Source organism: Anopheles cruzii, chromosome 2 (genome assembly GCF_943734635.1).
Source record: "Anopheles cruzii chromosome 2, idAnoCruzAS_RS32_06, whole genome shotgun sequence".
Taxonomy (NCBI): Eukaryota; Metazoa; Arthropoda; class Insecta; order Diptera; family Culicidae; genus Anopheles; species Anopheles cruzii.
The window spans coordinates 54,650,608-54,674,027 of record NC_069144.1 but is presented as its reverse complement, the minus strand read 5'-3'; the positions used below and the strand labels follow the sequence as shown (position 1 = coordinate 54,674,027).

General features: G+C 51.6%; 9 protein-coding genes across 11 annotated transcripts; 6 read left to right on the top strand and 3 right to left on the bottom strand.

Annotated features, from left to right (window-relative positions):
* Positions 1–737: 737 nt before the first annotated feature.
* On the top strand, positions 738–4,927 carry LOC128277783 (excitatory amino acid transporter 3-like). Of its 3 annotated transcripts, none has more exons than XM_053016307.1 (5): positions 738–825; positions 2,851–3,584; positions 3,663–4,054; positions 4,122–4,293; positions 4,371–4,927. In XM_053016307.1, the coding sequence occupies exons 2-5, from the start codon at positions 2,878–2,880 to the stop codon at positions 4,558–4,560; spliced, it is 1,461 nt and encodes a 486-aa protein (XP_052872267.1). In that variant the 5' UTR covers positions 738–825; positions 2,851–2,877; the 3' UTR covers positions 4,561–4,927. The 3 variants fall into 3 exon arrangements, with proteins under 3 accessions (XP_052872267.1, XP_052872266.1, XP_052872269.1); XM_053016306.1 differs by having other exon boundaries at positions 762–793; XM_053016309.1 differs by lacking the exon at positions 738–825 and adding an exon at positions 1,025–1,140.
* Positions 4,928–5,202: 275 nt separating this feature from the next.
* On the bottom strand, positions 5,203–6,724 carry LOC128267001 (uncharacterized). Its single transcript, XM_053003791.1, has 3 exons — positions 5,570–6,724; positions 5,408–5,497; positions 5,203–5,325 (listed from the first exon to the last, which is right to left on the bottom strand). The coding sequence occupies exons 1-3, from the start codon at positions 6,722–6,724 to the stop codon at positions 5,203–5,205; spliced, it is 1,368 nt and encodes a 455-aa protein (XP_052859751.1).
* Positions 6,725–7,005: 281 nt separating this feature from the next.
* LOC128267000 (putative gustatory receptor 59e) lies at positions 7,006–8,421 on the bottom strand. Its single transcript, XM_053003790.1, has 3 exons — positions 7,342–8,421; positions 7,182–7,250; positions 7,006–7,110 (listed from the first exon to the last, which is right to left on the bottom strand). Exons 1-3 carry the CDS (start codon positions 8,419–8,421, stop codon positions 7,006–7,008), a joined length of 1,254 nt encoding a protein of 417 aa, XP_052859750.1.
* Positions 8,422–9,410: 989 nt separating this feature from the next.
* On the bottom strand, positions 9,411–12,980 carry LOC128269467 (serine/threonine-protein kinase OSR1). The gene has a single exon (XM_053006934.1). It carries the CDS (start codon positions 12,510–12,512, stop codon positions 10,872–10,874), a length of 1,641 nt encoding a protein of 546 aa, XP_052862894.1. The 5' UTR covers positions 12,513–12,980; the 3' UTR covers positions 9,411–10,871.
* Positions 12,981–14,130: 1,150 nt separating this feature from the next.
* On the top strand, positions 14,131–16,493 carry LOC128267361 (BTB/POZ domain-containing protein 9). Its single transcript, XM_053004178.1, has 3 exons — positions 14,131–14,221; positions 14,318–15,210; positions 15,288–16,493. The coding sequence occupies exons 2-3, from the start codon at positions 14,376–14,378 to the stop codon at positions 16,256–16,258; spliced, it is 1,806 nt and encodes a 601-aa protein (XP_052860138.1). The 5' UTR covers positions 14,131–14,221; positions 14,318–14,375; the 3' UTR covers positions 16,259–16,493.
* A 423-nt stretch (positions 16,494–16,916) lies between these two features.
* On the top strand, positions 16,917–17,849 carry LOC128266999 (ninjurin-B-like). Its single transcript, XM_053003789.1, has 5 exons — positions 16,917–17,087; positions 17,160–17,214; positions 17,280–17,293; positions 17,361–17,566; positions 17,624–17,849. The coding sequence occupies exons 1-5, from the start codon at positions 16,917–16,919 to the stop codon at positions 17,847–17,849; spliced, it is 672 nt and encodes a 223-aa protein (XP_052859749.1).
* Positions 17,850–18,353: 504 nt separating this feature from the next.
* Positions 18,354–18,982, top strand: LOC128268200 (uncharacterized). Its single transcript, XM_053005234.1, has 2 exons — positions 18,354–18,410; positions 18,477–18,982. The coding sequence occupies exons 1-2, from the start codon at positions 18,366–18,368 to the stop codon at positions 18,828–18,830; spliced, it is 399 nt and encodes a 132-aa protein (XP_052861194.1). The 5' UTR covers positions 18,354–18,365; the 3' UTR covers positions 18,831–18,982.
* Positions 18,983–19,854: 872 nt separating this feature from the next.
* LOC128266998 (uncharacterized) lies at positions 19,855–20,956 on the top strand. The gene is made up of 4 exons (XM_053003788.1): positions 19,855–20,550; positions 20,611–20,676; positions 20,742–20,831; positions 20,900–20,956. The coding sequence occupies exons 1-4, from the start codon at positions 19,855–19,857 to the stop codon at positions 20,954–20,956; spliced, it is 909 nt and encodes a 302-aa protein (XP_052859748.1).
* Positions 20,957–21,925: 969 nt separating this feature from the next.
* LOC128269197 (chymotrypsin-2-like) lies at positions 21,926–22,973 on the top strand. The gene is made up of 3 exons (XM_053006590.1): positions 21,926–22,200; positions 22,270–22,663; positions 22,732–22,973. Exons 1-3 carry the CDS (start codon positions 21,968–21,970, stop codon positions 22,876–22,878), a joined length of 774 nt encoding a protein of 257 aa, XP_052862550.1. The 5' UTR covers positions 21,926–21,967; the 3' UTR covers positions 22,879–22,973.
* Positions 22,974–23,420: the final 447 nt, after the last annotated feature.

Here is a 23,420-nt window from a genome sequence, read left to right as displayed (position 1 = left end):
GGATTGTGAATGACCACATGGCAGCATTTATTAAATGAAGATTCAACATCTTATAAAAAGAAATATCCAAATCATTGGGTATTGAAGACCTAAATGTTCAACGGATAGTTGCGTTAGCTACCATCTCCAGTTCAAAAATTGAACACGACTTTGGTTCAAAGATAACAGGTCAAAGAATTGCGTTTGACGAACACAAACCACATTTTATCACAGACCACTAAACATGTGTTAAAATACTTAAAATACAAAAAACGGCCAAACGGCACCGGCAGTGATTGATTTCCTTTCCAGCACAAAAACATAATCTGACGTCATCTTCGATCGGTTGATGAATTAACGGTTAGAATGACTAACGGCAGCGTGAGTTTGTGTGTCTCTCTGATAATCACCACAAAGTTTAGTTCCATTTCCTCGTAGAATCAGCCACAGGACGCTCACTCAACGCACACGTTGACAATCAAACGACATTTTTGAATTAATTAACCGCGCACGTGGCAACAAATCGCGGGCGTGCGCGCCCCGTTAGCCGGTTTCGGTGTGTTCCTGCCTCGGGGGGGTTCCCGCGGTTTTCGTTGCATGTCTGTCTGCTCCGTTTCATTCTCGCTGCGCGCGCTCGCCCTGTCCAACACTTCCCTGCTCGAGGTGCAATCGAACAAGAAGGTAACACGGACAGGCCCCCATTATCTGGGCGACTTAAGCGGAACGGTAGTGGCACGCGGCGGCTCAGTATACAGCGAACCACCGCGAGGTTCAGACGATCGGTTCGGGGTGGTGTTCGAATTGTGGCTCAAAGGTGAAGGGTTTCAAACATTGTTTCTTTGGCTGGTGAGCAACGGGGCACTTCAAGGGGTTCTAGCGCCGCGTGGTGTGCGGTATCGTGAGGTGCTGTTCGTCTTCGCTGGACGATACGGTTAAGGGGCGATAGGTTAACGGCGAATTAAACGCAACGCGTGTTTCTGTGTTTCATCGAGCATAAATTGCAACAGGAAGTAAACTTGACCCGGGTGCGCGCCCCGATTGCAGTGAACAAATCGGCGGGGTGGAATGCCAAGCTTCACGCTATGCTGATCGTGAGTGTGCTACCACGCTGCGGCGTACCCTAGTTACGTAGCCAGGCATCAGATAAACAATGCCGCCCAGGTGCATGCTCGAGTGCCCCGTCCAGCACCGGCCTAAGATCACCGGTGTACGAGAATGCGAATAAATAATTAGTCACGATCCGTGCAACGCGTGCAATTCCGGTTTTGTGGCCTACCACTTTGTGTCGCAAACGCGCACGATGCTGCATGATTTACTCAGCTGTGGCAATTTGTGGCGAATGATGTAAGATGATGATCGACGATCTCTGCCCGCGCAGTTTACAAGTGGCGGCAACTCATAAGCTACGGGAAAACGTGACACAAATCGAATTCAACCGTCGATCGTCACGCTCGTCATCTTTGCCCCGGGCAGCCAAAGATGCCGCCATCCCGGTAATGGTGCGAAATTGTGAATGACTTATCGGGCCAATTACGGTCATTAATAAAGATGTCGATAATAGATGTTTACCGTAGGGCGGCCGATCCATCATAATCAGCGCGCGCCGATCGGCGATCACGTCAACTGGACCACTGATCCAGCTAATTTCGCAGTTCGTCACCGCAACGCGTCACACACGAACCTGTCGTATCCGGTTCCGGCTGCCCGGTGTTCTCGCGGGGCGCGACAATGAAAGTGCGTCCGTATTGCGTGCTCAACGGCGTGTGAAGCATGTCCGACCGTGACTTTGGGTGCGCATATTTGCTGGCTGACCAATTGTCGGTCTGAGTGCTGTAAAGAGTCCAGTTGAATGGCCGCTTGGGCGGCTTCAGACACTTGAGGAACTATCCGAAACGCAATTCTCGGATAGTTTTTGGGTTTCCCGTATTTGGGGGGCGAATGATTTCTCTTTCATCCAGCGTTGTGTCCTTGAACCGACCCGGGCCAAAAGTAAAACATAACATTGCCCAAAAGCACCACGAATCTATGCGAAAGAGGAAAATACGAGACCCGAGAACGAAAGAACGCCTAGGGGATGCGTAAACAATGAAACTTCCTACGCCCCTACGGCGCATCATTCAAACGATCTCATTTTCGTACAGGAAACGAGGCTCCAGAACGGGGAGCGCTCCACGCCTCGAACGCTTCCTCCTCGAGAGACATTAGCATCCATAAAACTGCCCCCGCCCGAAAAGAGTGATGATGATGGCGCACCCGACGAACAAAGTCCGAACAAGTCGCTACGAAAACACCTGTCACGGAATTCCCCACCGGGCCGCTCTGACCAAAAACGCGGCCCAGCAGGCGCGGATGATGATGATGACGATCTGAAGAACCTACTGATTTAATGAAGGGTCAGAGCTATTGTTAGATGGAGAAGCCTGTGGATGGGAGGTCCGTTTTTCGGGTCGGAAGCCACACGAAGGGTTTTAAAACCTGTTTTCGAACGGGACCCGGTGATATTGGGCGGCGCGATCCCCGACGGTAGAATAAGCGCCCCGAATGCGCGTTGCCCACACTCGCCACAGTCGCTGAGTTGATGAGATCTGAGAAAGGATTTCGAAGCTGGTATCTTCCCGATGGGCCATTCTTTGTGGGCTATCTGCAGCGATTGCGTTTATCTAAATGAGAGACCATAAAGACAAGCTCTGACAAGCGAGGGCAATAAAATGCCAGCGATTCGGTTGGTAACTCTGCGCCAATGGCTATAGCCTTACAGCCCCTTTATCCACCCCTAAGCGGGCTCAATCCGCCGGGTGCTGTGTCACCTGCTGGGGAATGTGGCCCGGCTAGCAAGCGGCTAGTTTGTAGAGCGTCTGCGTTTGCTTTCAGTTTCACCGTGACCCGCGACCGAGCAAGATGAACTGGCCGAAAGTGTGGGGCTTCGTGCAGCGCAATCTGCTAACGCTGCTCACCATCCTGGGAGTGGCGATCGGCATCGCGCTCGGCCTGGGGCTGCGGAATGTGCCGGCGGAGGGCGAAACGTGGTCGCCCCGAAACGTGATGTACATCAATTACGTCGGGGATCTGTTTCTTCGCATGCTGAAAGCGTTGATCCTGCCGCTGATTGTGTCGTCGCTAATCGCCGCCGTCGGATCGCTGGATTTGTCGCTGTCGAAGAAGATCGGTGGCCTGGCCGTTCTGTACTACATGGCCACCACCGTGCTGGCGGTGATATTGGGCATCGTGCTAGTGATTACGATCAAACCGGGCAGTGATCGGGAAGCGGAAGAAACCACGGAAAGTACGCTGGAGCGTAACGTCACGACGGTCGATACGCTGCTCGACCTGGTGCGTAATATGTTCCCACCGAACCTGGTGCAATCGTGTCTGCAGCAGTACCAAACCGAGCTAAGTCCACCGCCCGGCCGGCCAGACGAACCGGACATCTACGAGTGGACGGTGGGTGGCACCTACACCGAGGGCATGAACATTCTCGGGCTGGTGGTGGCGTCGATCGTGTTCGGGGTGGCACTCGGGGCCACGAAGCAGGAGAACGCGTTGGTGCTAAACTTTTTCCTCCAGCTGTCCCACATCGTGATGAAGGTCACCGGCTGGATTATTTGGTACGCCTTCCGTTCCAGTTCCGCCGTTCTTCGCGTCCTAATCGGCACCGTTTCTCTTTCTCTCTCTCTCGAAATCAGGCTCTCGCCGGTTGGAGTTACCTTTCTGATTGCGTCTAAAATTTTGGAAATCGAAGACCTTGGCGACATGTTCGGCAAGCTGGGCATCTACTTTGCCGTTGTCGCCGGCGGCATTCTGTTCCACGGGTTCGTGGTGCTCTCGCTACTGTATCTGGTGTTCACGCGCAAAAACCCGCTCCGGTTCATTGTGAACATGGGCCAGGCGTTAGCCACGGCCTTCGGCACCTCGTCCAGCTCGGCCACGCTGCCCGTCACAATGCAATGCCTGGAGGAGAAGAACCACATCGATAAGCGCGTGTCACGGTTCGTGCTACCGATCGGGGCCACGATCAACATGGACGGGACGGCGCTCTACGAGGCGGTCGCTGCCATTTTCATCGCCCAGCTGCGAGGTAGGAAACCCGGAGCCCATGGACCAGGGTGGAATGTTGATTCACTTTCATTTCGCTCTCCCGGTAGGCCTATCGTTGTCCTTCGGTAACGTGCTCGCGATCAGTATTACGGCCACAGCCGCCAGCATAGGAGCCGCCGGTATACCGCAGGCCGGCCTGGTGACGCTCGTGATGGTGCTAGACACGGTCGGGTTGCCGGCCGAAGACGTCTCACTCATTATTGCCGTCGATTGGTTGCTGTAAGTCGCCGATAGTGTGCCACCCTGTGCGAGGTGGTCTTGATTCTGAGCTCTGCTACTCTCCTTTTCTCCGCCAGGGATCGTTTCCGGACGTTGGTGAACGTGTTGGGCGACAGCTTCGGGGCCGCTATCGTGTATCACTTCAGCAAAGCGGAACTCGACGGCCTAAAGCCGCAGGACCTCAACGAGTCGCAGCACACGGAGCTCGATCTGGAGCTGGCGAATCGGGCCGATGGGACGCCCATCGATAAGAACAGCCGACTGTAGACGGTTTCGGGGAGGGCTAATTTCATTGAGCCAATTGCCGGAAATTGAGACTCGGCCGTTATCTTCCGCGCGCCGTAAATTTATTACCGTTGACTGAAGCGCTGCTGAGCGCGTCACGCGAATTGTTTGTTCGTTTTTACTCAGTTCTATTTTGTTTTATATACACACAGACACAATAGCTACGATAAGATGAAACTAGGTTGTAGTAAAGTGAAATGTTTGTCATCTGATAGGGGCGCCGTTTGGGGCCAGCTATCGGGGGCCCACCGGGCAGGAAAGTGTGTTGCCATTAGATGTAACGTTAACGTAATTATACGAGCTTTTCTTTTTTGAAGAGGAAAATAAATATTTTCTTATACTTTCCCCGGGCCGTGGATGAGTGTTCCATAGTGGGGCTGGAAAATCCCACACCAGCAATAGAGATTGTATCGGTTCTTGGGAACGTGATAAATGGCGTGATAAGAATGGGGTCAGGGAAGGGACGCACACATCAAACATTTATCGGACACTTCATTCAACGAGTGCGATCGAGCTGGAGGGATATACCGGACGGGAACACGCAAAAGCGGATGCACGGCGGATGTGCTTATGAAAATCTAATGAGATCACCGTCGAAGGGAATCCGGTAACACACGCGCGCCACTAGGTTGCATGCGGTGGCTTGAGGGTCGTTGCAAGCGAAGAGTTGGCCCCGGACTGGCCTTGACTTACAGCTGTGTCGAACTGTATCAGGATGACCAGGTAGGTCGTCAGTGCGCCAACCATCTTAAAAGAAAAATGTGGAAAAGACTTATATCACCACCAGCGGCCAGGGCAACCACCGCACGATCTTACGCCGGTCGCTTACCGTACTAATGAGCGTCATTTCTAGGTTCATCACACCGCAGGCCGTTTGGTGGCCCTTTTCGTGGAGCAACTGCGCCGAAAACTTTGCCAACTGTAATTGATGGTGCAGACTAATTAGCGGATGCGGGAGCGTGGGTCCACGACCCAGCTGTCCCAGGCTTACCACGGCGTTGATCGGGATGTCTTTCTCGTTGTGATTGAACAGATACAGTATCGGCCCGGTTTGGTCCCGTTCCTTTTGCGCGAGATGGGCCGGATAGAGTACGAGCAGCACCTTCGCGACGTGGAGCACAATCCACAGCACGGTGTATAGCAGGAGATACGTATCGTTGGCTGTCCACGGGCGCACCGCCGTTACGGCCCGGTAGATGGCAAAGAACTGCAAGCTGAGCACGACGAACGAAGCGGTCGTGGTGAGCACGATCAGGGCCCCGAAGCAATCGTTCACCTGCTCGATCAGTTTGTTTTGCTGTAGGTGCGCCTTGCGGAGACAGTCGAGCACGTTAGCATAGTCTAGCAGCGAGCCAGACGGGATGACGACCGTGGTCTCGCCGGCAGTCGTCCCCCCGCGGGTGGGGCCGCCGTATAACCGGTACGCCAAGCGGTGCGCCTGGGGGTACCGGCTCTGGCTTGACTCGTAAGCGAACGCCTTCAGTAACCGGTTCATGTCGTGGTATAGCAGCGACACGAAGTACAGCAGATAAAAGTACTGCACCACCCCGAGCACGTTGATCACGTTCGAGAGTGTGTAGACGGCGGAGCTGCGACAAAAGTTCCAAAACTGTTGCTCGTTGTACAGGAAGTCGACGAGCAGGACACCGGCAAAATACAGCACCCCACCCACCAGCAGCCGGTTGAAGAACGCACGGATCCGAACGACATTGGCCACACCGCCACAGTGCGCGATCTGGACGGCGATCGCGAGCAGCTGGTCGGCGAACTTGGCGTACCGGCCGTACTGGCAGTGGCACCCGATCAGCACCATTGCCACCACGCAGTTCGCCATGATGTACTCACAGATGTAGAGCATGCGCGTCATAAATGGCATGTTGTTGCAGTCGCTCTGGCAATCGAACTCCACGTGCTGTAGGACGGTGCAGCTGACGACGGTCACCATGAGGCCGACCGAATAGAGCGCGTTAGCCGTGCGTACCAGGTGAAGCTTCCAGCGCCGACAGAGCTTCCGGTGCTGGTCCTGGAACAGCGTTACACTCCACGGGGCGGCACCGAACAGCTGACAGATACGCAGCAACCGATGGACCGATCGCTGGAGATCACTCTGGAACAGTTGCTGGTTGGAGAGCAGCCCCAGAACCATCGTGGCGGTTCGCTCCGCGGAACCGTGGAGCTCGGTTGCATGCAACGGTGCAACTGATCGTGCCACACGTGCCCCGTTCGGGGCGTTCAGCCGTGCAGAGCCGTGCGCTTTTAATTGTCGGTGACATCGCGTGACGCGTGTAGTGGCCAACTGGAGTTAAGCGCTTTAAACGGTCCCCAGGTGCACACGGTCGAGCACTGGTGCAATCTTTATTGATTAATAATGAGACGGTCGCCCGGACGGTTTAATCGATCGCAGGTTGAATAAAAGATTTCAAGCGGTTAGGCGTGCAAGCTGGCATTCGGAGTACCACCGGCGACGCTCTGAACAAGCGTCGAATCGAACTGAATCAGGATAACCAGGTACGTAGTGAGAGCTCCAACCATCTAGAGGGATACGACGGGGAAAGAAATGCAGTTAATTTTGAATCGAACATTTGGATGTCGAACCAACTCACAGTATTAACCAGCGTCATGTCGAGCGCAATCACACCACAGGCCATGAAGCGATCCTTTTCGTGTAGCAGCTGCGATGAAAATTTTATAAGCTGTTCAAAAGGGATTACAATAAGCATCAGCTCCGCCATTCGCACAGAAAATAGGCCCACTTTTCATTACCGCGTTATTTATCGAATAATCGACGGCACTCGGTATGAACGTGTACAGTATGGGGCCGGTACGATCGCGTTCCTCCTGCACCGTCCGGCAAGGATACAGCACGAGCAACACCTTCATTCCGTGCAACACAATCCACAGCACGACATACGCCAGTTTGGTGGTATGATCGTACGTCCACGTCTGTATCGTGGTCGCCTTGTAGACACCGAATAGTTGCAGGGTAAGCACCGCGAAAGATGACACCGTCGTAAGGAGGATCAACAACCCGAAGCAGTCGTTCGCCTGCGCGGTCAGTTCACTCAGCTGGAGGTGCGCTTTGCGTAAGATGTCGAGCACATTGGCCCGATCGTTAGCGTAGGGCGGAGATATGGAAAACACTTCCACGTGCTTTCGTTTGTGATGGGATTTTGGTGGAAACGCGGCTCTGCTGAACGTTTTCAGCTGCCCGTTGATGGCCCGATAGTGGTAAGCAATGAGCCACAGGAGGACGAAATACTGATAGAGCGCCAACACGTTGATCACGTTCGGTACGGTGTACAGGAGCGTACGGCAAACGAAATCCGATAAGTGGTCAAAGTATCGCACCAGATCGATGGCTACGATCGCGAAGGAGTACAGTAGCGTACCTAGCAGGGCTTTCGAAATGGACACCTCGATACGCTCGAAACCAATTACGGATCCCACCCTGGACAGGGTGGTCCCGAGGAGCACTATTTGGAGCGCACACTTCGAGTAGCTGCGCCGCAACCATTGGCATCCGACCAGGGCCAAGATCGTGATCACGGCCACGGTGACATCTTCGCACAGGTACAGCGTTCGTATGGCGAAGAAGTGCGACGATGAAGCGTCCGAGTGGTGCAGTAAATTGGCGGTGCACACGGCCACGATGATGCTGGCCGAGTAAACGCCATTCAGCGCCCGTACCGCCCGGGTCCATCGAGTCCGTTTCGGTTTCCCGTATAGCTCCACATTCCACGGAGCGACACCGAACAGCTGACAGGTCCTGAGTAGATGACCGACCGCGCCGGTTAACTCGTCCTGCAGAACGAGCGCCGAATGGAATACCGCCTCAGTACCCATCTTTCGACGCGACGCCCATCACGCTACTACTGGGAGCCGTTCTTGGCGCCTGTCTCGCCAATCTGTGTATCGGGTTTTGGCCAATTGATTAGCCAGCGCGCGCATATTGCGTGACGGGCACTGGGGCTCGTGCTTCCACGCTAGTGGCCAAAAGGACAAATAATTCACTCCGCGAACAGATCGTGGACGGTGGCCGTTTGTTCCGGGACAGGAGAATTGATAAAAAATTTAAAGCATTAGATTAACGAGATAATAATCGTCGTCAGGGCATGCGTCAGTTAAGGTCACGCGCCAAGCGGTGTTGCCCTTAACGGCCCTTATTTTATTACAACCACAGTTCGGCCGGGCAGTTGTTTGCATTTGCAACGGCAGCGAGCGAAAGGCCATCAGACCGCGGTCGGTTGCGCTCAATGACACGGCGAACGGACGGCAGACGTAATTAGATGCAAATCATGCATAAAGTTATGAGAGTAGTGATAGGAATTAGTTTATAATTTTTATAGAGTGTAAACAGTTTTACCGCGAACCGGCCAGATCACCCCCATTAGCATATTGTTTGATGAATTTGCTTTCATTAATTGCATGTAGTTTACCTTTCGGCCGTTTAAAACGCCTCGTACGCTAACGAGACCAGATAGAACTGGCACCATCCGCAGGGTTCTGTTTTTTTTGCCTCATTTTTCAAATATGCAAAATCATTTAGCACATTCCGAAAACGTCTATCAACATCTGCGTCAGAGCGCCTTGCCTGACCGAAACACCTTGGAACACTGTGTTTTTTCTTCTTTCCTTTGCTTAAGTAGCAAACTCAAGAGAACGGCCATAATACCTACCGTGAAACGCCTAATCCGCCTCTGGCCTGGACCCAGAAAACGTAAATGCGTAAAAGCTGTCATCGATCGGATCGTGCCATTCGATTCGGAGATCAAACAAAAATTCGCCAAACTGCGTTGTCTTGCGCATCTAATATATATATATATGTATGTATATATGTATTTAATGTTCTCAATTTGCCTTGCTCCACAGAACGCACTACTAAACATTTGAAACGTTTTTTTTGTCAGTCAAAACTAAACTCACGTACACGTGGTGTGTGTTTTACGCGGCAACCCAACCACGCTGCAACGGAACGGAATACAAAATAAAACGAAACGGTACTGCATCTGCAACCTGGTGGTGGCGCTAGTATAGTGAGTGGGACATAGCCTTTTAACTGTAATTGTAAACTTCGCTTTTAAAGCTTAATTTTACTACTGGTTTTTCGTTCGCTTTAAAGTACCGACAAAAAATGAGTGGGAAATTAAATAGAAAATACAACACTCGTGAACGCACGCCCAGCATGAGGGACGTCGGTGGCCTCCGGTGGCATTTCACAGGCGGCGTTCCGGGTTGTCGTTTTTGCGTGCCTGCGTGGGGGGTATTGTTATTTCGACATTACCTTCAACTTCCGCCGAGAGCCTCTGCCGTCGCGGCGATTTTAAAATGCTGCGCAAACAGATGGCGCAACCGATTCGCCACTTGGCTCAGCGCACTTCTTCGCCTTTCGCTTTCGTTTCGACGCTTTTCGAGTAAAATGTTATCATTCGTAGATACTACGCGACCCCATGGACGCTTCTGGCTGACTCTTTATCTCTTGTGTGTGTGTGTGCAATTTATTGATCATGGGAAAACAAACGGCTAACAACAAATTAAGACATTCAACGATTAAATATGTACACACAGATTATACCCCCCGCCATATCCCAGGAGCCGGTGCGCAACCTTGGCAACTGATACGCGACGGTTTCGCGCTTTCGATCTAGTGGGCCGGAAGATGACGTATCCTACCAGCGTGATGTTAAGTGGAGGATACCTCGCTCGCATTCTTCCCTATTCTTCGATCCGCATCGATCGTTGCCAATCTTCGACAGTCTGCGGTGGTCCGATCGGCCTCTTCGTTACGCGCTTCAACGTCACGCTCGCGATAAAAGTTTTACTTAGTTCTTTTTTATGTTATAGAATTTGCTTAGATATTCTTTTCGTTTGTGGGTTGCCACTTTCAATAAACGATCGTCTACTCTACGGGGCTACGTACCCAAGATCTCTCTCTCTCGCTCTCTCTGTCTCGCTCTTGTTCTCGCTGACTATGTAGGCAATTGAGGTGCGCTAGGCAGGCTGTGGTTCGCAGGTTTGGTTCCGTTCGTTCTCTCTCGCTCTCTCTCTATTTTGATCTCTCTCTCGATTTTCGGTTGTTCCATAACACTACTAAACTCTAATTCGGGCGCTCTAGTTCTTTTCTAGTCTATTTTCTTATCCTACGCCTTCCAACGACGGCATGACGCGCGGGTCAGGCGGGTCGGGAGGACAGAAATCTAGGAATTTGATGCAGGCAACAGGAAACGCAAGGAAGCGGAAGCTTTTAAGTGGCCGGTGCACCTCGGGTGGCTGTGGCTCGGGTGGCCGCCTCAGCATCATTTGATCGAGATTTGCGCGTACCCGACGAGCGACTTCTCTTCCAGCTGTTCGCCCGGTGCACAGCCGGACTGCAGCTGAAACGTGACGGTGCGCAGCGTGGCCCGGCTGTCGATCAGCTTCTGCAGGTTCGCCGACATGATGGCCACGTCGAGCTCGTCCAGCAACCCGGCCCCGACCAGCTCGGCGGCAATGTCTTCGGCCGAGTCCTTGCCAACGACGAACTCGAACTGGATGTCGTTCAGCTCGCGGTTCGCGTTTCGCATCCGCAACACCAGATTGACCGGTACCGACGAGTCGCCACCGATCAGGGTGCCACCGGTGGGGACGGCCGCACTCGCCTCCATCGTTTTCTGATCCGATCCACCCGTCATCGTCGTGCCGGACCGCTCCGAGGTGTCTTCCGTTTCGGACGACGACGAGTCCATCCGCTCGAGCCGGTTCATGGGCCGCTCTTCCGTTTCCGAGTCGGACGAGTTGTTCTTCACGTTGTCCTCCTCCTCCGACGACCACACCCACTCGCCCGTCATCGAGCGATGCAGCCGACCGGACGCACCCGCCTGCCGTTTGGCCGCCTTGTGCACGCGTGTCTCCATCGAGGGGCCCGTCGCGAGCAGCGTTTGCGTGAGGTACTTGCGATCTTTCGCCTTCTTGAAGAACGGATGCTTCAGCAGCTCGCTGGCCGTCGGCCGTTTCGACGGTTCCTTCTGCAGGCACTCGCCAATCAGCTTGCGGAACGTCTTACCGTACGCCTTGTACTGATCCTTCTCGTCCGCCCCGGTGTCGATCGTTGGTGGATCGTTCTGCAGCGTCAACATTAGCACCTTCATCGGTGGGTACTTGTGGTACGGAGCCGTCCCCGTGGCCATCTCGATTGCCGTTATACCGAACGACCAGATGTCCGCCTTGAAATCGTACCCATGATCCTGTTCCATCACCTCCGGAGCCATCCAGCAGGGTGTGCCGACGAACGTGTGGCGCACCTTCTGGCGCGACAAATCGCCACCGGTCGCCAGCCACGCGCTGACCCCAAAGTCGGCGATCTGCACCGTGCCATCGTCCCCGAGCAGGATGTTACCTGCCTTGATGTCCCGGTGGATCTGCCCGTTGCTGTGGAAGTACTCCAGCCCCTTGAGCACCTCCTTCAGGACGGTCGCGATCGTCGACTCGTCGAACACGCCGTGCCGGCAGTTGACCGTCCGCATCCGGTGCTTGATGATGTCGAGCAGGCTGCCGCCCTCGAGCAGCCGCAGGATCAGCCAGAGTTCCTCCTTCACCACGAAGCTCGTGTGGTAGGTCACGACGTTCTCGTGGTTGCAGCTGCTCATCGCCTGGATCTCCTTCAGCAGCTCGTCCATCGAGGTGTTCCACTTCTCCAGATTGATGCGCTTGATGGCGCACTTCTCCTTGCGCGGCAAGCAGTACGCATTGTGGACGACGGCCGTCGCTCCGACCCCGATCACGTCGTTCAGCTCGTAATCGTCGCGGCTGTTGGGCCACGGCGTCGTGGGCTGTGGCGGTGGGGCCAGGCTCGCGGACGAGGCCGACGACGAGGGGGCCGCCGTCGCCACCGTCGTTGCGGCCGCTGCCGCTGCCCCGAGGGCCGCCGCACTGCTACCGCCGCTACCGAGTGTTGCCATGTGTTCTGCCTTTTCTGTGTGCGTGCTTTTTCTTCTTCTCTCGGTGCAGATGGCACGTAAATGTCGCGCGGTGCAAACGGCGAGCGGGTTCGGATCTGTTTCTCGCTTGGTTTCACTCACGGTCTCTCACTGCGATTCTCTCACTCACTCTCCCGCGGGGCCACAATTTGGAGACACGCGCGAATGCTCGGCGCGACGGCCGAAAACGACGGCAGCACGGCACAGGAAAAAAAACAATATATATGTAAAATGCAATGCTCACGATGGACACACACTCGGGATTTATTTAGATATTCCGCGACTCGACTCGTCGCGATTTGCTTCGCTGCTCCGTCCGGCGCCTGCTGAGCGTGTGTGGTTTATGGTGTTATTATGACCACGGCCAAATATCACAGGTTCACGCTCGTGATGGTGTGAGTGTTGCTATGATGGTTGTTGCACGTTGTTGGATGCAGCAGAAGCAGCTGTCGTTGCACAGTGCGGCGCGGCTACGCGGATGCGTTACGTGTGATGTGTAAATTTTCCAGCCAAAAGCGAGGCCGATGGCGGGATACTTTAGCGGACACACTATAGACTAGACGGTGAAACGCACGGAATAAAGGCCCGTGCACACACACACACACAGCGGGGTCTTCTTCGATGCCGGAGGAAACGTTCTGATAAGCACTGGGACTGGGGCTCCTCTAAGCCGATATGACGGCGGCCGGATTCCCGACCGTTCACCGTTTGCGGGCAGGTACCGAAGCTCACTATCAATGTTGGTTCAGGTGGCGGCGACGACGGCCTTGATGATTCATGTTACTTTTCGGTTGCACACTGCACCAGGCACGGGCGCACACTGGGGACAGACACAACAACAAAAAAACAACGACACCATGCACTGTGACGCACACGAAATACGCACGAGAAAACACAAACGTGGGGACAGAAAGCAAAAAAAAACGTCAACAGAAGCACTGGCACGAGAAGAGCGGAGCGATAAATTTAGCCCTCGCTGTGAGGTGGCGACAGTTGCAGGAGAGGCGGTGCAGCGCGGATGCCGATGTTGCGGATGCGGTTCCAGACGACGTAACACCAGGGCGCTAGGGCACGAAACGTGAACACACTCTCGCTGCAGCGGTCCAAGGGATTCTGGTTTTTCCGCAGGACGGACTTCCTTTCGCCGTGGTCTTCGATCAGATGACAGAAACCGTGTTGGCACGAAAAGTGACATATTCACCGAACGTCGTCGTCGGCGCGCTGAGCTCCTGCGCGCTGAGTTCCGCCTGCCGCGCTCTTGGGCAAGTAAACACGAAAACACCGAAAGATATTTCAGTAAATCTGCGGCAAACACTTCGCCGATGCTCCTGTGTGTGGTGCGAAAATTTGGCGCAATAGGCGAGTTATTTAAAGCGACATTGAGAAACTGTGCCCGTTTTCTACCTTCACAAATTACAGCATTTTACCGGCACGGCTGAGCAGAACCGTTCGCCGAGTTCCTTTTTGCTTTCCGAAGCGAGTGCCAACGAGCACTCAACCGATCGGGTTTGAATCTGGGTTGAAGTATTGGAGCAGTGATTGAAAACGTTCCCCTAGAGAGAAGGCGCCTACTTGATGTTTACGTTTTGTATTGTCGTCGGATTGTTTGGTGCTTCGAGACGCGATTTAGCCCGGGTGGTATCTTCAATTATTAATAACCAATTCGTGCGGGACGTGAGCTTATAATAAAGGTAACAACATTGTGAAGAACTCTGACGAGTTGCTCGTTCCTTGTTCTCCAGATAACAGGCGATCCAGTGTCGATAGTTATTGTGTTGCTTTTCAAGGTCACTGTTGAATGTTGGAACCACCCCAGATCCCGGCAACGTTCCCCGGTTGGAGGAAATGAGCAGCCAGAGCAATACGATGGCCAGCGGCCAGCATTCGACCACGGCCTGCAATTCCGAGACGCAGGAAATAAGGCTGACGGCTCGATTCTCGGAGCAAATGGCACAACTGTGCCTGTCCGAGGACTACTCGGATGTTTCGTTCATCGTGGAAAACGAGCGTCTACCCGCGCACCGGGTCATCCTGGCAGCCAGGAGTGACTACTTTCGGGCCCTGCTCTACGGTGGCCTGTCGGAGTCGCGCCTTAACGAAATTACCCTCCCCATACCGCTGACGGCGTTCAAGGCGCTACTGCGCTACATTTACTCCGGCAACATGTTGCTGTCGGAGATGAAGGAAGAACAAATCATCGACACACTCGGGTTGGCCAATCACTACGGTTTCACCGACCTGGAGGTGGCCATCTCGGACTACCTGCGCAATGTGCTTTCGCTCGGCAACGTGTGCTCCGTTCTGGACGCGGCACGATTGTTCGGACTCGACGCCCTTACTACCGTCTGCCATTCGTTTGTCGATAAGCACGCGCCGGACATACTGCAGCATGAAACGTTCCGCACGCTGTCGCTCGACGCCTTGACCAGCCTACTAGAGCGGGATTCTTTTTTTGCCCCGGAGGTGCAGATATTCGAGGCCGTCTACGATTGGTGCCGGTGCAACGCGGACAGCGTGAAGAACGTGGACGGTGTGGTGGAGAAGGTACGCTTTTCGCTCATGTCCTTAGAGGAACTGCTGAACGTGGTACGACCGTCCAGTATTCTTGATCCGGACCGGTTGCTCGATGCGATCGCCGAAAAAGTTTCCTCCCAGCGACTACCGTACCGTGGGGCACTCTGTAAGTTGTCCTTAGAGCTCCAATGGGCGATATGATCAGGGCATACGTAACATGATTCTCTTCGGAATGTCTTCTAGGGCCCGAAGAGAATGTGGCTTCAGCCAAATTCAACTCCCGCACGATACTCGGTGAGCAACGGATGGCGCTACTGGATGGTGATACGGTTTCCTACGACTTGGAGCATGGCTACACGCGAGCAGCCATCAGTGCGGGCTCCAGCAGTGATTCGACGGGAATTATTGTCGAGCTTGGCAAAATGTTCATCATCAACCACATCAAGGTGTTGCTATGGGACCGTGATACGCGTTCGTACAGCTACTACGTGGAGGTGTCGGTCAATCAGAGCAACTGGGAACGGGTTGTTGATCACACCAAGTACTACTGTCGATCGTGGCAGTTTCTCTACTTCCCACCGCAGGCGGTTCGGTACATACGGCTCGTGGGTACTCACAATACGGTTAATGAGGTGTTTCACGTTGTCGCACTGGAAGCACTGTATACCGAGACGGCCGTCCCGATGGTCGGAGGCGTGCTCGTGCCAACGTACAATGTGGCGACAGTCAAGTACAGTGCGACCGTCGTAGAAGGGGGTAGCCGCACCCGAAACGTGCTCCTGAATGGGGATGTGAAAAACTACGACTGGGATGGCGGTTACACCTGCCACCAGATCGGAACCGGTGCCATACTGATTCAGCTCGGACAACCGTACTGGATCAGTTCCCTCCGGTTGCTGCTGTGGGATTGCGATAACCGATCGTACAGCTTCTTCGTCGAGGTGTCGACCAATTTGAAGGACTGGGAAACGGTGGTCGACCGACGGACAGAGCACATGAAATCGTGGCAAAATTTTTCCTTCCCCCCAAAGGTGGTCGTGTACATTCGGATCGTTGGGACACACAACACGGCGAACGAAATGTTCCACTGTGTGCACTTCGAGTGCCCGTCACAGGATACCAGCAAGCTAGTGAAGATTGGCCAGGATGCTTCCGCCAGTGAGATCGACAGAGAACCGAAGGATACGTTACCGACCATAGTGACGACCGATTGATTTGCGGATTCAATACACTAAAAAAAGAACGACATTTTGGGATACTCAACTGTATGTACTTAAGCTGTGCCGGCTCAGCTAAATGAACGCTGTGCTCTGAAAATTTATGTGAATTCCAATACGGAACTGAAACGGAATGCTTAATGTAGAATCTGAAATCTCCAAAACTTTGTAGCAATATATTTTGGGGCAACCTTTTTTTTATTGAACCTTAACTTAAGTACTTCGACTGTCACTCCGTTTCACACAATGGTTCTGCAATCCGACTTTACAGACAAACTTTATATTCGTGGCCCATGGTGTTTTCGTAATAAAAAAACAATAACTTTCTAGTAACCACAATTGGAACGTTTTCGTCACACGATCCCGAAACTGCTCAAAGATCGCAGTGGAGTAGTTCGAACGTCATCCTTAATCGTTGTCTTTCTGTTTATCGGCCGGAACCTTCGGTGCACTTGTTTATTCAGCCTAACTAACGCGTACGATAACTTTGGTTTAAAATTTACCAGGCGTCACGTCGAAGTTTAGTTATGTTGACCCGATAACGGCTGCAACCGTGTAATCATAATCCGTTAGGTAATCTGTTTTATCGACGGAAAAATGTGACACCCGGGTTCAGTCTCGGGCCAGCTGCCGTGCCGTGAGCAAATCGGCAAAAATGCTACATCTCGACAGCGGCTCCAGGGAGAAGCCTGTTGAAGTTTACAGTTCCACCGGCGCCGATGACGACGATGAGTTCAACAGCGTCGTTGATTCGGAGTTCGAGGAGAGCGTCTATCCTTGCCGGAAAGTTAGCCATCACGCGAGCATAACCGTGGAGGAGCACACTGTAATGACGCCCTTTGTCCATCGCCTGGCGAAGTAAATCATAAAACGTGTTTGGTGTCACCATTTCTTTCAGTTGCTGCACCCAAAACCAACAGAAAAAGATGATGAGCAACAGAAGAAGGAAAATGGTAAGTTCAGAATGCATGGTGAAAATGATTAACCATCTAATGGGTGTCCTTTGGTATTGCTACAGCTTCTAATGCAAACGTAAGTAGTGCAACTTTGCTGCATTATCAGTGTGAGGTTAGTGGACTCAGCGTTCCTTCCTCAACAGAACTCCGAGCTGACCAGCTTCGTACAGAAAAAATCGTTCGCTCAGAACATGATGGATATCGCACTGCTGTCGGCAAACACGAACCAGTTACGATATGTGTTGGATTTGGGAACCAAACATCCGTACTACTCCACCAGCTTATCACTGATCATTCTGAGCCTAGTCATGCAGGTCGCCGTCGGTCTGGCAATGCTCTACTGTAATAGGTAAAACGGGGAGTTCAAACTAAAGACGGGAATTCAAACGATGAATTACTCGAACAGGTACAACATTAGGAAAAAGGGGGAAATGCGGCGAGCGTCGCATTTAAACAACCTGTCGGTGGCCGGTGTCTTCATGGTGACGCTAGTAAACGTCTTTATATCCACCTTCAACGGCGCCCACATGCAGAGCTCTTCCATTTTTACCAACGACAGCACCGATAGCAGCAGTACCACCGCAAGTCCTGTGGAGTTCGTATCAGCGGTGGTCGAATCCGGATCACCCTAATTATCGTAAAGATGTAGATTAATTGTTTTAAGATCCCTCGAAAATCGGTTCTCTCGAAAGATAGCATAATGTACGTGTACTCAAAATGTGAGTCTATTGTTGACACTAAATACAAGCAATGATTCGTAGATGGTTTTATTGTTCACAAACTATTGTTGGTGTATGCTCCATTCGCATTTCGGTTTCGAGTAAAATAAAACAGGTACACAACCGGTCGAAAACACGTTCGCGAGCACGTGCATAGCAATCATACGGAACACGTGATCCTTGCGTAGAATGAGCAACGTCCTCGCCTGCAACTGAGCCCAAACTATTGAACGCGTTCATTTACACTGAATCGCTTCAAACGGCATTTGCTACTTCACCCTTCAAAAGTTCCCCGGGCTACGTCATGACAAACCTTGCTTTATCTTATCGGCTGCTATCTAGAGCTCTGAACATGTGTCACGGACACTTGTACGGGCCCTCGACACACCATGCACGATAATTCATTTGGCAGGTGAAACTCATCGAACAATGAAGCTCGTTCCGGTCCTGTTCGTCATCTGCGGTTCAATCTATGTAAGACCTGCGCCAAACTGAAGCAGAACCATATTACTCACCCGCCGCTAACTACTTTCTACACAGGTTTCGCGTGCAAAGTTCACGGAGTGCGATCTCGATTTAGAGGATCCGCTACTTCTTGCCAGACTTCCCACGGAGTGCCAGAACCTAGATGACGCATCGAAAGCGCTAATGCTTCAGGAGTCCGAATCTTTTCGGACGTTTCATGACAAACTGCTCGGCTACGAAGCAGCCCAGGGAAAGGATACCGAAGACGGGGCATATATGGACAAGGAGTTACGGGAAGAGCTGTACGAAGGGGTCGACATTTACCTGTGTCTTACCATCGATGAATCACTGGCAGAGTATGTGAAGTGTCTCATAGAGAAGCGCCAACGCATGATAGAAATAATTGAAGCGAAAGAGCAGTTTTTGTGAGCTTCTTGAAATATGCAATATCCTTTTTATAAGTGATTTGATTACATTATATGTGTTTAAGTTAACTCGAACAGTATCTTTTGCTTAGAATCTCGCGTTATGGTAGATGCTAAGGTTTGTTGTGGCCGAACCAACCAATTCAACCATTAAAACTAAAAATATTAACCAAAGTTTTTATTCGATGTTCACTCATTTCCTCTTATCGCTGTGAGTGTTTAAGCATGAAAATCCGCCAGCCTTAGTCTAATCGTGACCGTGGATGAAACTGACCTATAATTGAGCGTTGATCCCGCCATCCTCATGCCGTCATCGTCAGTGTATTGCGTGACTAGCTTGAATTACTGTACCAACGGGTGTCCTGTAATGTGTATTGACTTGGGATGTTTAAACATTTATAAATACAACACTCTATATGATCCTGTTTATGAATAGGATGGTCCGTATCACATGCTTCGATTCAAAACAAACTTGGCACACAACGTGGTGCCCTGAAACACGAAGCTTAATCTGTTTGAGGAACTAGTTAATTTAAATAATTTTTACATCTCACCTTTGTCCCAGCTTAAAGGTTTCCCAAACTGAGTTCTGTTGGTTGCTATCGCGGGTTGATTCTGAATCCCACAGGGCATCCAAACGCAATCGGATTTAACACGCTACGATTAAATAATCATTGCCATCGTTGTATGTGCTCACTGTCCTGTTCCCTAGTTCTGCGTCTGGAGAACCCTTTCGAACAGTTGGAATCTAGTGCAGACAGGTTCAAGTGTTAAAACTGACTCCAATAATGAAAATAAACGATATTCACAGTGACACAGCACAGAGCATCCGAAAGGCTCTGACTCCGGCACTGAAGGTCCACCAAATATTCGGTGTGGCTCCCGTTCGCATTCCGTGCCTCGCGAATCGCACATGGGATCAGTGGGTCACCCTTCGACGGAACTTCCAGCTCATCTTTTCACTGCTCATCATAGTGTTGATGGTGTCCGGTTACTGTTACAAGGTTCAGCATCGCTTTTTCAGCGAGATGCCCTTTTTCAACAGTTTGTTGTACAACCTGGAATTATTGCTCGAAATGACCAGCGCCCTGCTGATCATCGTTGGCTGCAATCGCAAAAGCCACATGTACGACAAGGTGCTGGGCCAATTCGTAAGCCTCCAGCTAGGCTTCGACCGGCGGGAACTGAGCTGGGTTGCCGGTTGGTTTAACCGACTGTTGTTCAGCTCTGTGATAATTTTTTTCGTCGGTATCACTGTTGATTGGCTGTCCTGGCAGCAACCTTACATGACCCTTTCGTCCCTGTGCTGCGTTCACATACCGGTGCTGTTGACTGCGATGGCGGTGTCTCAGTACTGGTTCGCCATTACGTTCGTTCTTCAGAACTGTCGTAAAATTAATCGCCAAATGAACGAGTTTTCAGACCGTACCAACGACGACGGCGACAAGCGACTGTATGAGCTGGAAAGGCTGCGAATGCAGCACAAGGATCTACACGAGCTGATGCTGTACATCAACGATGGATTCGGAAAGCTTTTGCTCAGCACTTTTTTGGCCATCGTGGTCGTTGTTAACGTGGAGCTGCTAGAACTATATCAGTATTTCCGACGCGGTGTTTTGTCAGTTTCCGTTGGTTCGCATATACTGTACGCCCTTGTGTGGTTGTTACTCCACCTTGTGCTGCTGCTGCTGATCGTATATCCGAACCACGCAATGCACAATGAGGTGCGCTTTGCATTCAATTATGTTTGAAAGTGCATTTATTCAGGATTCTTTTGTACATAGCGTATGCGAACAGGACTACTTCTATTCGAGCTGCCTGGGATGGATTCTGAGCGAGGAGATCACGGCGTAAGAATTCTACAGAACGAAGGTATATGAGGCCATTTATTAAAAAGTACAATTATTTCTTTTAGATAATGCACTTTTCCCAGCAAATCCTACACCAACGGCAACCGTATAAGGCTTGCGGAATTATTACATTGAACCTATCAATCATCAGCACGGTTGGGGTTTCCTTGAATGATGAATCCTTCACAGTATTCACCGGTGAAATTTTTTGTTTCACTTTCAGATTGTTGGAGCGCTAAGCACGTGTTTAGTAATTTTGATACAATTTGCATCCAATTGAGCGTTGAAACCGCGGTTCTCTGAAACATGGCTCTTGGCAGTGTACAGAAAAGAGTCATCATTATTTTTAAGATAAGATTTGTAACATAAACACATTGTTCTTTAAAGCGAATCTGCATTAAAAAATAAAGCTACGAATCAGTCCATCCATTACGGAGCATCACAATAAAAACTGCCCTTGTTCGAACCTTTGCTCAAGTATGATCACATAAGGCCGAGGATCAGACGGGGCGGAATTTCTATCGATAGACTTTAAGCATGTACTCCATCGTGTTTGCGTCGATTGTCTGCTTGATTCTATTTTATGATCTATGCTGAAGTACTTGTCGCCCGTCCATAGGTACCTCCGGATTGGACGGTTAGACAAAGCATCATTTTCATTTTATTTTATGTAACATTTAGTTCAGAGCGTTTACAAATCTTCATCCCCACATTTCGGGCAACGTGCGGCACTCTGCCACGTGTTACATGCTCAATCGAATGATATTACTATTTTCATTTGTCTACATTCAACATCAACGTTTACCAAAGTGCTTCTGTTTGGCTCAGGTCAGGCACATTACACGGAACGGGTCAGCAACATTTGATTTGAAGTACCGTATTTGTGACGCTAGCGCTTTTTAGTCGAAACGGATTGTCATTGACATTGCAGAAAAGTGTGTCTGGTCGGGAGCATGCCATTAAAAAGCCACTTGTAAAATTGACTAACTCTCGAACGTTATCAATCTGCCCCAGTGCTCCGGAAGCATTGTCTGGAATTGACGTGCGCTGATCCCATGATGCCTTCGCCGTGAAGTGTGTTCAATATTGTAGCTATCAGTGCGAGTGTAAGCCTCCGGTCGGCTCGAAATGCAAAGAAAGCCTACGCTAGAGCCACGCCATAAACCGGCAGGGTCCTTCGCGCCTATCTGGCGAATCGTGTATATAAGACAAACTCGGAGCCACAGAATTGTACCAATCAGTTCTCAGTTCTCCGAACAGTAACACATCCACTAAACTGCAAGCCTTCAAAATGCTGTCAGGACTTACGCTGCTACTTTCCATCTGCCTGGTGGCCAGTGCCTCCAAGGTTCCGCGCCTCATGCTGGACGATAACTACGTGAACCGCGTGGTCGGAGGAGAGGAAGCTGCGGAAGGATCGGCGCCTTACCAAGTGTCGCTGCAAGAATCTTTCTGGGGGCACAACTGCGGAGGATCACTGTTGAGTGACCGTTGGGTCCTTACGGCGGCCCACTGTCTTGTGGGGTAAGTGATAGCAAGCGGAAGGCGGATCAAAAGGTACGGCTGCTAATCTGGTTACTCTCGCCTTTGCAGAAGCAATCCGGCTGAGCTGGAAGTGCTGGTCGGCACGAACAGCTTGAAGGAAGGAGGCCAGCGTTACAAGGTGGACAAGCTGTTCTACCACAGTCGCTACAACAAGCCTCAGTTCCACAACGACGTCGGATTGGTGAAGCTGAATTCTTCGGTCGAGTTCTCGGACAAAGTGCAGAGCGTCGAATACTCGGAGCACGAGGTGCCGGTCAATGCCACGGTCCGTTTGACCGGATGGGGTCGCACCAGCACCGGAGGTCCTGTGCCGACCATGCTGCAAACCATTAACTTGAAGACGCTCAGCAACGCTGACTGCAAGCAGCAAAGCGGTAACCCAGCCAATGTGGATGTCGGACACGTGTGCACACTGACCAAGAACGGCGAAGGAGCCTGCAATGTGAGTTGACAGGGGCGGTTTCATCTTGGTTTCTTAACTTAACATGGGCCCTTCTCTAACCCTCACAGGGAGACTCCGGTGGCCCACTGGTGTATGAAGGCAAAGTTGTTGGCGTGGTGAACTTTGGCGTTCCGTGCGCCCGTGGTTTCCCGGATGGCTTTGCGAGAGTGTCCTACTACCACGACTGGGTTCGCACAACCATGGCTAACAATTAGATGTTCTCAACCAGCCCAAACTGATGAAACATCGCACACCAATCGCACGACCACAAAACTGCTTGCAAACTGAGATTTCAATAAAAAAAGAAGTTCAATTTTTAATCTCTCGACTAAGCATCTCGAATACCACGCCCATCCGCACCGTGATCGACAAAATGTCTTTGTGCAGCTACGAATTTGGCAGGAAGAGCGGCGGATGATTTGCGTAAGCGGCACGAAAGGGCGGAAGAAAAACACACGAATTAAGTCCTCCGCCAAGGAGAGCAATTGTATGCTAAGCGGGCGATGAGGAAGTGTTCTTCCGAAGAAGCGAGAGGTTTCATCGTAGCATGCCAGCAGACCTTGGTCGCGCAACCCGACGCATCGCAGTAGTCTCGGCGACTTGTTAAATAACCTCCACATTTGTTGCACACATTTACTACTTTCGGTTCCAAATTTTCCGTTTCCTTCCGATTTCTGTTTTCGGTCCAACATTTTCAACTCACCATGAACTGCTCCTGTTCTGCCGAACGTTGCCCGCATCTGGAGTACCTGCGGCA